General features: G+C 33.7%; 4 protein-coding genes across 4 annotated transcripts; 3 read left to right on the top strand and 1 right to left on the bottom strand. All coding sequences in view use genetic code 12, as the record gives it.

Annotated features, from left to right (window-relative positions):
• Positions 1-284: 284 nt before the first annotated feature.
• Positions 285-2,765, bottom strand: CTRG_00481 (uncharacterized protein; the record flags this gene model as incomplete). Its single annotated transcript, XM_002545654.1, has 1 exon — positions 285-2,765. The coding sequence occupies one exon, from the start codon at positions 2,763-2,765 to the stop codon at positions 285-287; it is 2,481 nt and encodes an 826-aa protein (XP_002545700.1).
• A 578-nt stretch (positions 2,766-3,343) lies between these two features.
• Positions 3,344-6,235, top strand: RAD2 (ssDNA endodeoxyribonuclease; the record flags this gene model as incomplete). The annotated part of the gene is made up of 1 exon (XM_002545653.1): positions 3,344-6,235. The coding sequence occupies one exon, from the start codon at positions 3,344-3,346 to the stop codon at positions 6,233-6,235; it is 2,892 nt and encodes a 963-aa protein (XP_002545699.1).
• Positions 6,236-6,596: 361 nt separating this feature from the next.
• Positions 6,597-8,957, top strand: CTRG_00479 (uncharacterized protein; the record flags this gene model as incomplete). The annotated part of the gene is made up of 1 exon (XM_002545652.1): positions 6,597-8,957. One exon carries the CDS (start codon positions 6,597-6,599, stop codon positions 8,955-8,957), a length of 2,361 nt encoding a protein of 786 aa, XP_002545698.1.
• A 2,510-nt stretch (positions 8,958-11,467) lies between these two features.
• Positions 11,468-14,500, top strand: CTRG_00478 (uncharacterized protein; the record flags this gene model as incomplete). Its single annotated transcript, XM_002545651.1, has 1 exon — positions 11,468-14,500. One exon carries the CDS (start codon positions 11,468-11,470, stop codon positions 14,498-14,500), a length of 3,033 nt encoding a protein of 1,010 aa, XP_002545697.1.
• Between the last annotated feature and the right edge of the window lie 788 nt (positions 14,501-15,288).

Below are 15,288 nucleotides of genomic sequence, written 5' to 3'. Positions count from 1 at the left end.
TTCATTTTCTTTTTGCTTCAATTCATAAATCCAGATCTATAGCAATTATAATTTTTTTCTTAACCATCATTAACTTTTGTTCTTTATAACTCGATATTCCGTTTTTTTTTTTGGATTTTTTTTTTTTTTTTAATGCTTTGCCAGGTAATTTTTTAATAACGATTCACGTGATTTATTAATACACATTTATATATCTATATATTACAGGAAATCAAAAAAAACGACATCATATGTAGTAGTAGTTTTCTCTTTCTCTGTTGTGTTTGACAATCACGATCAGGTTATTAGACATATTTTTGTAAGAATATATCCGTTTGTTTGATTTCTTCCAAAAATTTATCACTAATCAAGTTCTTATCAATACCATTAGTGATCTCACTCAATTTAACAAACTTTCCCCAGAATGAAACACTCTTTTTGAAATCACTAATCAACTGATCTTTATTGATAGCATTAATACCATGAACATTGATATTGAATGTAGGTAAATTAACTTGGAATACAAAGTCACACAAGTGATTCATGGCATTCTTCTTTCTAACTTCATCATCTCCTTGTTTTTGTTTAGCACAAATTTCAAAATAAATTTCCCCAATAACTCCCATAAGATAATTATTGATACTCTTATAGAATGGTAAGTTATTAATCAAATTATACCAATCTTGCTTCGATTCAAATGATTTGATTTCATTCTGCTCTTGATGGACAATTAAATCAACCAATACAACTTGTAAACTATTGAGCAAATTCTTATTCAAAAACTCAATTTGACTTCTGAAATTTAACAAACTACGTGAGACTGGTCCTTGATAATTAATTGGCCCAATATTGAACTTATTAAATGAGAAAATTCTAGAAATTAATGTGATTTTCTTTAAATCTTCTTGACTTATACTGTCTCTCTTGTACTGAGCACCTGTACCAGATTGTTGTGGTTGATCAGTCGAAGATGACCCCCATTGCTTATAATAGTTGGACACATCTGTGAATTCTTTACTTGGTTCATTCAAAACAATGCTCTTAGATTGTAACAACAATAACAACAACACAAATTGTTCAAATTCTTCTTGTTGACTAACATCAATTTCATTAGCAAACTTAATCAAAACTTTGGCCAAAGGTGATACTTCTTTTTTATCATTTAAAATTCCGTACAAATACAAAGTTCTCAACATTACTGTAGAAATAATATCTTCGCATGTTTTGATCTGTTTGGTAGTAGTCATATCCCCAGTTAATTTATCCTTGAAGAATTTGTTCAACTGGAATTGATCTTCAGATTCATCACTTTGAATGAAAAATTTATCAATACGTTTGAAAATAGGTGGAGTTAATCTATTATTCAATTCCAAAACATCGTCTTTGAACCAGTACTTGACTCTAATCTTTTTAACTTGGTAGTATCTCGCTAATAACTGAGTAATCAAATTGTATTGGTAATCTAACAAGTCTTGGTAATTCCTAGAAGTGAGTAATTTCTTGTATCCATCGGATAATGAAACCTCCAACGGTGGACGAACATCTAATTGACCTTTGGTGATAGATTCTAATAAATCCAATGGCAATAAACCAATAGATTGGTAAAAGTATAATTCTGGTGGTAATCTTTGAGAAATAATATCATGAATATCATTAGGAACCTTGACTGATCTAGCATTGGTTGATGCTGACTCAGAACCACCACCATTAGTTTTGGTTTTATCTTCTCCTTCTTCTACTCTCTCTTCTTCTTCTTCTTCTTCCTCATCGTCAATGTCTAAAAAGTCAATGTTACCAGTGATTCCCAATTTGGCCATGGCAACATTATATAATTCAACATAACCTTCTTCGTTAATAATTGGAACATATTTCAAAACAGAGACACCCCTATAGTACAAATCCAATACTTTATTATTATTCAAGCTCATAATGTATCCCAATAAACTTGAAGTATCATTACTAAATTGAGCATATTGATACAGCATATCCAAACCAATCTTAAAGTAACTCAATTGTGGATAAGGTTGCAATGGATTTGGCTTTGGAATAGGTGGGAAGATTGGGAATGTTTCTGGTTGTAAATTACATCCCACCATTAAACATAAATCTAAAAATTGTCTTTCATTCAAATTTAATTCTTGAAGTACTTTATTTTTGTTGATGAATCGGAAGTCTTTGCTTTGAAATTCCATTCCCAAAATAAATTTATCAACTCTAGTCAACAACAAATCAGTAGATCCATAGATTATATCAATATTTTTATTGTTGTATAAATAGCTTAATTGAAAGCTTGCATCATAAGGACTGACCAAATAATCAACCTTAAACTCTAAAAACATTTTAATTATATCATTGATCAATGTTCTCATTTGTAAAGGTTCATTAAATGTTCGAAAATTTTCAATAATTGCATTATGTGAATGATGTAAATGTGAGGGATCTTTGTTGACCAATCTTTTCCAAACGCTTTCTAAATGTTGTTCATGGTTGCTTAATTCATTTGTTTTGTAATTTTTCATCTGCAATTGAGTATTTAACCCCGAAATAACGAATATTGGTTTAATGTTGAATTCTTGAAATGTTTGTAAATCAGATTGAATATAATCTCTTAATGATGTAGGAATACCTCCAATGGCAGGTAAGGCTTGTTCCTTTTTGTAAGTATAAATTCTACTCAAATAATGTTCCACATCAATACCAATAACTGAGTTGGTTAATATTTCAATTGAGCCAGTGCCAGCTAATTTACGTTCAAATAAGTAGGATTCAAGCGAGTTAATCGGCATGTTGATGTAATTGTATAGTAGTTCTAAATATGAGTTACCCCTTTTGTTGTTCTTGTTGTTTTGATGGAGGTGGCAGTAACTTTTTTGGTGGACTTGAATTTCAAATGACGACTCGAAAAAAAAAAAAATAATAATAATAATAAAAAGTGATTTCTAGCCTGTAGTACACGACCTTAGTAATCTGGGTTAGGAATATATGGTGATAATGAAGAGTATATATTTCGGATATTATAGGGTACAAGTGCCATGGTGAATGTTTGTCGATTGTATATATAGCATATTGCCACCAATAGTTTAGAATATGGTGTGACATTTGGAGAATTGGCTTATTCAGAGTCGAATGTGACCTATGCTTCTAAGAAATTAACAGGTTCAGCAATCTTATATCACACTCTACAAATGATTACCCTAGTGTGCCATCATTTTATATTGGAATATTTACTTCATAGTCCTTTGGATATGTTGTTATAAAACCTACAATTAAGCAACCAATATAAACGCGTATCGCAAACAAGCAAACAGACAAAAAAAAAAAAACTGGCAATCAACTACAATCCCACAGTCGACATATATTCACTATGGGTGTTCATTCATTATGGCAAATAGTTGGCCCCTCAGCAAGACCAGTTAGATTAGAAGCATTATCGCGAAAGAAACTAGCCATTGATGCGTCCATTTGGATTTATCAATTTTTAAAAGCCGTGCGTGACAAAGATGGCAATTCTTTATCATCATCTCATATTGTCGGATTTTTCAGAAGAATTTGTAAATTATTATATTTTGGAATACTTCCTATATTTGTATTTGATGGAGGTGTACCAGCACTTAAAAGGAAAACTATTGTCCAAAGAAAGCAACGTCGAGAGAAACATTCAATGTCGACTAAAGATACTGCTCAAAAATTGCTTGCGATTCAATTACAGAGAGAGGCTGAAAAGACAGTAAAGACAAAAAAACGCATGATTCAGATTGGTAATAATGATGACTATGATGATGAAGATGTTGAATTCCTTGAAGATTTACCGGTCAATAATACAACTAATTCTAATACAACTATAAAATTCCGCAAGGATGATGAATATCATTTACCAAATTTAACAGAATTTCGAGTATTGAAGAAGGATGGAAGAGTGATGGCTGATGATGAATTGGCTGAATACTATGAAGATTTTGATCATGTTGATGGTATAAATATTAATGAAATTGATCCAAAATCAAAAGAATTTGAAGAGTTACCAATTGCTACTCAATATATGATTTTATCACATTTAAGATTGAAATCAAGATTAAGAATGGGGTATAGAAAAGATCAACTAGAAGAGTTATTCCCAGACAGTATGGATTTTTCAAAATTTCAGATTCAACAAGTGCAAAAGAGAAACTTCTATACACAAAAATTAATGACCGTTACCGGGATGGATGCTGATTCCACTGTGTCTAAACGAATAGCTGGTGATTCTGATAAAAGGTACACTTTGCTTAAAAATGAAGATGGTTGGACCCTTTCCTTAGATGGCGATAAAAATTCCAAAATAACAGAATCTACAAACGATGACGATGTTGATAATGATGATGATGATATTATCCAAGTAATTTCTTCAAAAGCAACATCAAAACCTGAGAATGATGATAGTGATAGTGATTCTGATTTTGAAGATATACCACTAGAAGAGAAAGAAGAAACTGAAGAAGAAAAGAATTACCAGAAAGCATTGATTGAATCTATTTATGATCAATTCAAACCAGCTCTGGTACCACCTAATCCAACATTGACCATTGATGGGTACGATGAAGATGAATTAAAACAAGCTGTGGAAAAATCTAAACACGACTATTTTCAATTGAAACAAAAGGAAGACCAACAAGAACTAAAAGAAGCTGAAGAAGATGAATTTGATTTGGGGCCGTCGATTTTATTTACTGATAGCTCGACACTGCACAAAGATCCCGGACCAGTGGTGGAATTGTCCGAGAATTCTGACACTATCCCAAAATCTGGTAAACCTGCTAGTCTTGGTGCGTCTTTTCTATTCAATCCTGATGACCATAGCACGGGTAAAGTTGAGATCAAGAAAGACCATAAAGTATTTGAACCAGAGGATAGTGATGAAGAATTGCTTGTTGTAGATAAACAGCAACATGTGGATGAATTACCTGAATCTACAAAACCAGCAGGGCAACAGACACTTCCAGATTGGTTTCAAGATGATATTAGAAGGACATTGAATCCTCATAATGAAAAATTTATTCCTACAAAATCATATGAGAAAAAAAATCAAAATGATATACGAAAAGAACAAGAAGATCTTGGCTTAATTTCATGGCTGGAAGCTAGAGAATATTTAAATGAAGAAAATCAGGAACCGGTAGAGGAATATCCTGAGACTACCATAGACCAAGGTGTACAGCCTTTAGAAGATGAACCAGTACCAACTGAGGAAGTGGAAGAGGAGCCACATGAACCTCAGCGTAAAGCTGCTGTTATAGATTACCAATTTGAGGAGGAAGAGGAAGAAGACTTGGTGAGACAATTACAACAGGAAATAATGGATCATGAGAGTCTCAAGACTCGTATTAAAACAACCCATACAGCCCCTATTTCATCAATTGAAACGAGGGTAACTGATGAACAGTTACTTCGAGAAAAATTACAAAAGGCAAAACGTGATTCTGATGAAGTTACTGAAGCTATGATTAATGATGTTCAAGAATTACTTCGAAGATTTGGTATTCCTTTTATTACTGCTCCCATGGAAGCAGAAGCTCAATGTGCTGAGCTTTTTAGAATTGGATTAGTTGATGGGATTGTCACAGATGATAGTGATTGTTTTTTATTTGGAGGTGACAAGATTTACAAGAATATGTTTGATCAAAAACAATATGTTGAATGTTATATGCAAGATGATCTTTCTACAAAAATGGGACTAACCAGGAAGAAGCTAATTGAATTGGCATTATTGTTGGGAAGTGATTATACTGAAGGGATAAAAGGTATAGGGCCAGTTTTAGCTATGGAAATCCTTGCTGAATTTGGTGATTTAAAAAAATTTAAGCAATGGTTTGATCAACATACCAAGTCACAAGTCGATAAATCAAATCCAACAACATTGCAAAAGAATTTATTATCCCGTATCAAAAAGGGAAATCTTTACTTACCGGATAGTTTCCCGGACGCTATTGTTGAAAATGCTTATTTAAATCCCGAAGTTGATTCAGATAAAACAAAATTCAAATGGGGAGTACCTAATCTTGATCAGATTAGATCATTTTTGATGTTTAATGTATCATGGTCTCAAACTCAAGTTGATGAAGTCATGGTACCATTAATTAGAGATATGAATAAAAGGAAATCGGAAGGTACACAATCTACAATTGGTGAATTTTTCCCACAGGAATATATACTGACTAGGAAAGAATTGAAATTGGGTAAAAGAATGAAAACAGCAGCCAGCAAGTTAAAGAAAAAGTGATGTATAAATAGACTATGGATTATGTACTACCACAGTAATGAATGTTTCATTGCAAAATTGCCATAAGGACCGAAGACAAATTTTAGACAAAACAAACAATGACAATGTTTATATTAATTGACATGATCTTTATAATGACCATTATCACTTAGTGATAAGCAGTTGATTGTAGCTAACGATTATGCTATGTACTATCACAATCCGACATTTGTGGTGCACGACATTGTAATTTACAACGAACGAGCAGCCAAAACAGAATGAAAGAAAAAAGAAAAAGAAAAAAAAATCAATCTTAAATCAAACCAGGAAACAGTGTTACAATCTCCCCCAATACAATAAGACAACCCAAATTGATACGACCATGACAGATTCGCTATCAAAGATATCATCAATGATAGAATCAGCGAAGGAACTTACAATTGAAGCTGCTGTTTCTGCGTCGGCTAGATTAACCGATACCCCCAGTGCCTCACGACCACAGGAAATTTCCAAGTTATTAAACTCAAGAACTGATCGAGAGATATTGAATGGGATGAAATGTGTTATATCATTAATATCTCGAGGTGAAGATGGATTACCTTATTTTGCAGATGTTGTCAAAAATATCACTAATACTAATCCTAAAATTAAACAATTGGTAATTATTTATTTGATAAAATATGCTGATGTTGAACCCGACACAGCATTGCTTTCAATTAATTCTATTCAAAAATCATTAAATGATAAGAATCCCGTATTTAGAGCAAATGCAATCAGATCGTTAGCAGGAATAAGAATTCCTTCGATTGTTCCTATTTTGGTTTTAAGTATGAAGAGAACGTCTACTGATCCATCAGCATTGGTAAGAGCTGCCACGGCGATTTCTATTGGTAAAGTTTATCAATTTTCTGGAAGATCCAGAAAACAAATGATTGAATATTTAACAAAATTGATTGCTGATAGTGAAGTAATGGTTGTAAATGCAGCAATCAAATCATATTGCAAAATTAGATTGGATATCATTAATGAAGAGAAAAGATGGAATCCAATTCATGGGAATTTCAGAAGACTTTGTGATTTACTTCCTCAATTTGATGAATGGACACAATGTTTTGTGATTGATTTGCTCACTGAATATACCAGAAACTTTTTACCTTCATATGATGCTTCAGGTGGGATTTTGGACACTGATCTTGAGTTGTTTTTAGAAGCAATGAAACCGTTGGTTCAATCTACTTCTGAGTCAGTTATTTTAAGTATTTCTAGATCTGTGTATCTTATTGGTCCAGTATCTACGTTCCAGGATTTTCAACTTGATGTCATATTGACAAGAATCGCAACTATGTATAGTGCACAGCTGGAAGTTGCATTGTTTGCATTAGAAGTAATTGCTTTTATTAGTAACACCCATCCACTGATCTTTGAACCATATTATAAAGGTTTCTATTTAGTACCAACAGATCTGATGGATGTCTCAATCAGCAAACTACAAATTTTATCTTCGTTGGCTACTCCAGACAACTTCAAGTATATTTTTGAAGAACTTAAATACTATGCTATTCATTCACTGGAGGACTCGGTAGTATCCAAAGAAGCAATAAAGTCAATGGGTAGGTGTTCTCGATTGTCCTTAGAATGGAGCCAAAGGATTTTGAACTGGTGTTTAGCTAAGATAAAACATACCCAGGGAGAAACATTAAACGAACTTTTGACCGTGATTCGTTATTTGATTCAACAGAAAAGTGATTCCAAAGATAGTTTAGATAAGCAAGAAGTCTTAAAGACAACCTACAGATTGGCGGCTATCTTGGAAGACAACCTGGTTGAGTTGGAAACTGAAGCAAGAGCAAGTATTATTTGGATCATTGGAGAATACACAGCACTTGCGGAAAATGCATTAGCTCCTGATGTTTTGAAAAGTTTGCTTAAATCATTTTCTGAAGAAGAAGACATTGTTAGGTATCAAATATTAATATTATCAGCAAAGATTCTTGTTTATGAAATGATGAAACTTAAAGATTCTGGTGGAGATCAATTTCAAGCATATGTTGAAGAGCAATTAGGCAATAGCATTGAGTATAAAATGTTTCAACATGTATTGCATCTAGCCAAATATGATTCTTCATATGATACAAGAGACCGTGCACGTATGTTAAGTGTACTTTTGTCAGGCATTGATAGAGCACAATTGGCGTCTTTGTTTTTGCAAGTGCCTAAACCAGTTCCATTTGTTAGTTCTCGTATAAGTGATAATGAAAGAATGAAAACAATCATAGAATATTTTAAAGTTGTTGATTGGGCAGATCCAGGTAAACTCCCACCAAAGTCCATTAGAAAGGAAACTCCGATAGAGGTGAATAAATTGGGCGCCAGTGCGTTTGCATCTTCGTCATCTATTGATAGAGCCAAATCACCAAGTCCAATATCCGACCATGCATTTTCATCATCACAGCAGATGACTAGTAGAGTACCGGCCAAAAAACCACTGGAGCCTTATAGATTACAAAGTTTGGATGAATTTTTTGGAAGTGAGGAAAGCTCCTCGGAAGAAGAAGAAGAAGAAAGTTCTTCAGAGGAAGAGAATGATGAAGAAGAAAGTGAAGAGGATGAACTGGATGTAGACGCGGTTGCACAGCTGAGTCACAATACAAAGCATGGTGAAGAAGATAATGCTGATGATGATGATGACGGGTATGACGGAACTAGTTCCGATGCAAGTAGTTCTAGGTCACTAATTAAGTAAATGGATTCGCGTATGACAAGTTGGTGATCTGTTTCTAGTGTTTGTGCTGTAATTTCATGATAATTATTACTATACCAATAAAATGCAATGGTGATCTATTAGCCCCCTCCCCCTTTCCCTTAATACACGAACTTTCTTTGATATGTGATTTTGCTGTAGCAATTGTCATTATTTATCTACTCTCGTTCAAGATAAGACTAACTTTCCTAAGATTATTATTTGTAAACTCAAATAACAGTCATCTGTTATACTTGTAACTATATGACGACACAATTAATATTATCATGCTGAAAAATACAATTCGTCTGTTCCTGATTCAGAAAGATGGAACTCAAGTATACAAAACGTGTCCACCACAGGATGATGGGTCAATATTTCTGCAGCAATATAAACAAAAAATTACACAAAATGACCATAATACTAAAAAATCATGTTGATCAATTCAATGTGATGGATTCTACAAACCATATGCAAACAAGAAGTCAACAACATCAACCATAAGGTATCAATGAGTTTGGTCATTTAAGTAAAGTTATTGGAATAGATCAGAAACTACCAGCGTTAATATTTTTTTTTCCACTAATAACAGCATCGACATCGATATCCTGTCAGGTACTTGAAATCAGATGATTTACATCTAGTTTTGACATTCTAGGGGGGCGAATAAGGGGCGGAGAGAAATAAAATTTACTCCTGGATTTTCTTTTTAAAATATTGAATTTTGTGATTATTCAATACTAATTGTTTCTATTGATGGAATATTGATGAAGAGTTTTTTGCTTTTATTAATACGCCGATCATAGTGAAGAAGAAAAATTAATAAATTCATTTAGACCTTACTTTTAAATATATATATTTCTTGCAATTGATATTTCTCTTCTTCCTCATACATGATGTACGTCGCGAAAACTTGCAACCTATTAGAATAAACAGTCGTGTACAACCTGTAAATGTTGCGACATTATAACTATTTGAACAGATTGCACATTCTTCGGTTGGAGTCTTCTAAATTGATGTTGATGATATAGTTAACCATGAATGGGAATTATTACTAACTGGTGGAAGAGATTTCTATTGTTAATGAAAGTAAAAACTTTGAATGATAATAATACACCTAATTTCCACTTGTTTAATATCAATAATTATTTAAATTCTTAGAAGTAGACGTTGTTTTCCGAATATCAACAAAAGATAATAATTTTGCTTAATTTTTTTGACAAAGTTTATACAAAAAATCAAGTTGGTAGTTTTTAAAAGATTCTATGTGATTGTTGTTGTTAGTTAACTTCAAAATCTATTAAACACTTTATAGTATCGTGAATGGTTTGTCCTAATTCACCCTCCATTTCATGAATATAATATCACGAATTACTACTATCCAGACGTAATATGTGAGCATGCTTCATCATTGGTTCAAACTTTCATATGTGTATTGCGACATTATTGGAAACCACGTATTCTTAGGTCAGAGACATGCATCTAAACTCCAAACCAGACATGAACACACACACACACTCACACACAAACACGGAAGCGGTATATCATAACTATTAACTCATTTTCTTTTGATCAGATACAACTATTTGAATTATGATGTTATTAGGTAGTGGTTTTATTTCTGGGTATATTGTAAATCAAATTTGATCCTCTATACATCCTGTTGATTATTATTTTTATTATTTTGCCTTTTAAGGAACATGAAAGGGCATAAAACGCGTTTGGTTTGCTCTTAAACTCCTTCAGTATCTGCTTCTCAATTAGACCTTGATTCTTTCGTTATTTCTTTGTATGAATAATATGATAAATACTTACCAATATTTTTAAAGTATACATTTCTAAATCTAAATAGATTTATAAACATCTATGTGTATGTATATATCTTTTTCATCATTCTTCCGGTTTTTAATTATATAGAATGGAAGAATTTGTATATTTAATTCACCAATTGTTCCATTGACGATAGGGCGGGTCCCTGCACGGCGATGACGCACAATAAATCCGAAAAATTTTAGACACATCGGAAAACAGAAAAATACCTTACTCTATTTTCGTCATCTATCAAAATATCCTTAATTCCAAATGTTACTTTTCTTTTGGATTAAACCACCTGATATTTAACTTGCATATATTCTCATGTAATTTTGTTGGTCGACTGCAGATGGCACAATTTTTGTTCTGGCCCAATGCTTGTTTTAGTTCTTTTTTTTTTTGCATCAATTTAGCTCCACATTAGTCAAATATGCAAAAACAAAAGCTGATCCATAATGATTTACAACTTTGATATCAAAACTTTGCAACACAAACAACAATTTTCTTAGGATATACTATGGATTTTTCCTACTTAGGATGTGTTTAAACTCATCCAGAAGGAAAGCTATTCAATGAGTATTATTATCACTTCAGAATAGTATAAATAGAGAACCAAATAACTTGATTAAATTTGTAAATTCATTCTCATTATCAAACAACAAATCTTATTCATCGCTTGCTAATATCGAAAATATCAAAAGATGAGATTTACTACTACCCAACTTGTTGCAATCGCTTTTTACCTTGCATCCATCGAAGCTACTTTTTCCTTGGGCACCATTTTTGATTACGTTCCAAAAGATGATGCTCCTGTTTGTAAACAGTTAAGAATCTATACTGATGAATCAACCAACAGTGGCCATAAAAGAGATGATATCCAAAATGATGATGATCTTGAGAAAAGATACTTTTCAAAGGGTATTAGTATTGGCGCTGATGTTAGTGCTGAGAAGAATATCGGATTAGGTATTTCAAAAGGTGCTTCAGTTGATGCCGGTATTTCAAAGAACATTGGAGCCGGTGTAAGTGCTGGCAAGAATGTTGCCGTTGATGTTTCAAAGAATATCGGTGTTGGCGTCGGCTTCGGCGTTGGTGCTGCTGTTGGTGTGGGTGCTGCTATTGGCGCCGAAGTTTCCAAAAGTGTTGGCGTCGGTGCTGGTGCCACTGATGTTGCCGAAGTTTCCAAAAGTGTTGGAGCAGGAGTAACTATTGGAGCTGAAGTTTCTAAGAGCATCGGTGCTGGTATTAATGTTGACAAAACTATTGATGCTGGATTCTCTAAGACAATCAGCGTTGGTGTTAGTGCTGAAAAGACTGCTGGAGTTGACATTTCAAAACATATCGGTGCTGGAATTAGTATTGGAAAGACAATTGGTGCTGATATTTCCAAAAACATCCAAGCCGGTGTTGCTGCCGGTCTTTCAATCTCAAAAGGTGCTGATGTAGAAGTTTCCAAGAATATTGGTGCTGGTGTTAGTATTGGCAAGAACCTTGGTGTTGGAATTTCAAAGGGAATTGATGCTTCAGCAGGTGTTGGTGTTTCTGCCGAAAAAAATGTTGGATTAGGAATTTCAAAGAATATTGGTGTTGATATCAGTGCTGATAAAAGTGTTAGTGTTGGCAAGAGAAATATTAACCTTGGAGTCAATCTTGGTGCTGCTGTTGGTGCCAGTGTTGGTGCTGGTGTAAGTGCTGAAAAGAATCTTGGTGTCAGTATTGGTGCAGGTGCTAGTGCAGGTGCAAGTTCCAGCGTTGGTGTCAATGCTGCCTTTGTTGTTTCATCTGTATCAAAATTATCTGACGGTAACTATGGTGTCACTTGTAACTTCAAATGTGATTCATCTGCTAAATTAAATCTGGCTTTTGCTAAAAAAATTAAAAACTTGTCAATTGTTGGTACTGGCTGTGGTGATGTTTCAATTTATGGTGAAGGTGCTATTGAAAAAGTTTCTAATCCATTTGAATGGTCAACTTCTATCAAAGTTAAGCCAGAAATCATTAATGGAAAATGTTGTCTCCCATCTGGATTCCAAATTGTTGCAGATTTTGAAGAAAACTGTGATGAATTAGATGCTTTCAAGGAAATTTTTGGCAAAGAGAAGTTCATTTACAAACTTAATTCTGTTATTAGTGCTGCTAAAACATTTGATGCCTCTGTTTTATTCAATGCCCAAGCTTCTGCTTTTGTTGAAAAAAGAAGTATTCAAGAAACTAGACCATATACCAACAATACTATTATCCACGACAAGAGATCCTTGAGTTTGCTTTTGAGTTTGTTGAAGAAGGTATCTGTTGGAGGTGGTTGTGATAGCTTGCCTCAATTCTGTTGGGACTGTGATTGTGAAACTACTACTTCTACTACATCCACTGAAGAATGTACTGAATCTCAAGGTACTTCTTCTACTTCAGCTTCATCCTGTACCCCATCCACTACATCCATAACTTCTACTGATTCCACTACCTCAACCTCCACTACCTCAACCTCCACTACTCCAACCTCCACTACTTCAACCTCCACTACTTTGACTACCTCTACTTCCACTGCTTCCACTGATTCTACTACTTTCACCAAATCCAGTGTTCAATTATCTTCGAAGTCTTCTGCTGAATCTAGTACTGAACACGCCGCCTCCAATTCCGAAGAAAATATATCTTCCAAGTTTGAATCTTCTGTTCAATCTTCTACCTCCGTTGAATTATCTACTGAATCATCTACTGAATCATCTACGGAATTATCTACTGAATCATCTACTGAATCATCTACTGAATCATCTACTGAATCATCTACTGAATCATCTACTGAATCATCTACTGAATCATCTACTGAATCATCTACTGAATCATCTACTGAATCATCTACTGAATCATCAATCCAATCTTCAGTTGAGTCGTCTGAATCATCAACCGACTTTGCCAGCACTTCTGATCCAGAATCATTCGTCCAATATTCTGTCATTTCTTCTGAAAGTTCTGAATCTTCCATTAAACACATGTCTACAACTGATAACTCACAATTCTTATCAACTCAAACTGAACACTCAACTACTATTCTTACTGTTACTTCTTGCTCCAATGATGTCTGTACTGAAACTGCTATTACTACTGGTGTTACCGTTGTTACCGAAGATGAAACTATCTACACCACTTATTGTCCATTAACTGATGAGTCTACCCCAGTTGAAGAGTCTACTTCTGCCAATACATCATCTTTACTTGCTTCAACTACTGATAAAGAATTCATTCACCAACATGATAAATCTTCTTTAGTCTCCAATGGTAATGCTTTGTCTACTGAAACTGAAAAATTAACTACTGTTATTACAGTTACTTCTTGTTCTAATGATGCTTGCTCAGAAACTCCTATCACTACTGGTGTTAGAGTAGTCACTTCAGATGAAACTACTTATACCACTTATTGTCCATTATCATCCTATAGTGATATAGCATCTGTTGAAGAAAATGTTTCATCAGTTTCCACTTTGATTGAAACTCCTGCTGCTTATTTTGAAGGTGCTGAGTGCGACACCACATCTACTGTTACCGATTTCAAAACCATCGTCATTGATACTGAAGGTACTGTTCCAACTACAGTAGAGTTTGTCTCTCTTATTCCTGTCTCAAGTCTTGCTGAACCTTCTACAGTTGTTGCAATTACTACTTTTGAAGGTGCTGCTAATAATATGAGATTACCAGTTGGTGCCGCCATTCTTGGTCTTGTTGCTATGATGGTTTAAATTACAGTATGATATTAATATTGTTTGAATTATCACTTCTTCTACTATTTCTACAAGTCTGATTCTTTCTTATCTTGCTTATTCTTTTTCTTTCTAACAATTTTGTTCGGTTTCGATGCTCCCATCGATATATATATAGAATACCCCTTTGTTCTGTTTTTTTTATTGATTTTGACTTTCTTCTTTGGATACCTTATTTTTTCGGTTTTTATCTGATATTAAATATTATGATAAATGTACAATTTTTTTTGCTTTACAATCAACTTTCATTATTATTACTCTAGATATTAAAAAATGTTTGTAGAACAAGTCATGACGGCTTGTAATTATCATGGGGGGTGGTGTGTAAAAAGAATATATCCCTTTGATGTGTATCACCTCTTAAGCACTACTAAGAAAGTAAACCCGCCCATGTGATTTAATATTGGTCAAATCAATATATCGAAGGGGTCACAGAGAAATGGATCAAATATTAGACTTTTGAAATTAGATATGTTTGATATGGATATAGAACCTTTGGATGCCAAATTCACATATAAATGAATCAAGAATAAGTTATCGCACACTACATTTGGCAATGACCAATAGCAAAGAACAAAGGAGTGTTTTTCCAAACGACAAAATAGAAATTATATCAATCTGATTCAAAAGTTTTCAAAATATTTAGCTTTTAATAGAAATCAAGCAAAAAAAACATATACTCCCCCATTTAGGTTGATAGTAGGGTTTCCCTCATAGAAATCAGCAGTCAATGAGGAGAAAGAGAAATGTTTCTACATCGTGGCTAT

Source organism: Candida tropicalis (genome assembly GCF_000006335.3).
Source record: "Candida tropicalis MYA-3404 genomic scaffold supercont3.1, whole genome shotgun sequence".
Taxonomy (NCBI): Eukaryota; Fungi; Ascomycota; class Pichiomycetes; order Serinales; family Debaryomycetaceae; genus Candida; species Candida tropicalis.
The sequence above is the reverse complement of the archived record's forward strand: the minus strand, read 5'-3'. Positions and strand labels throughout refer to the sequence as shown.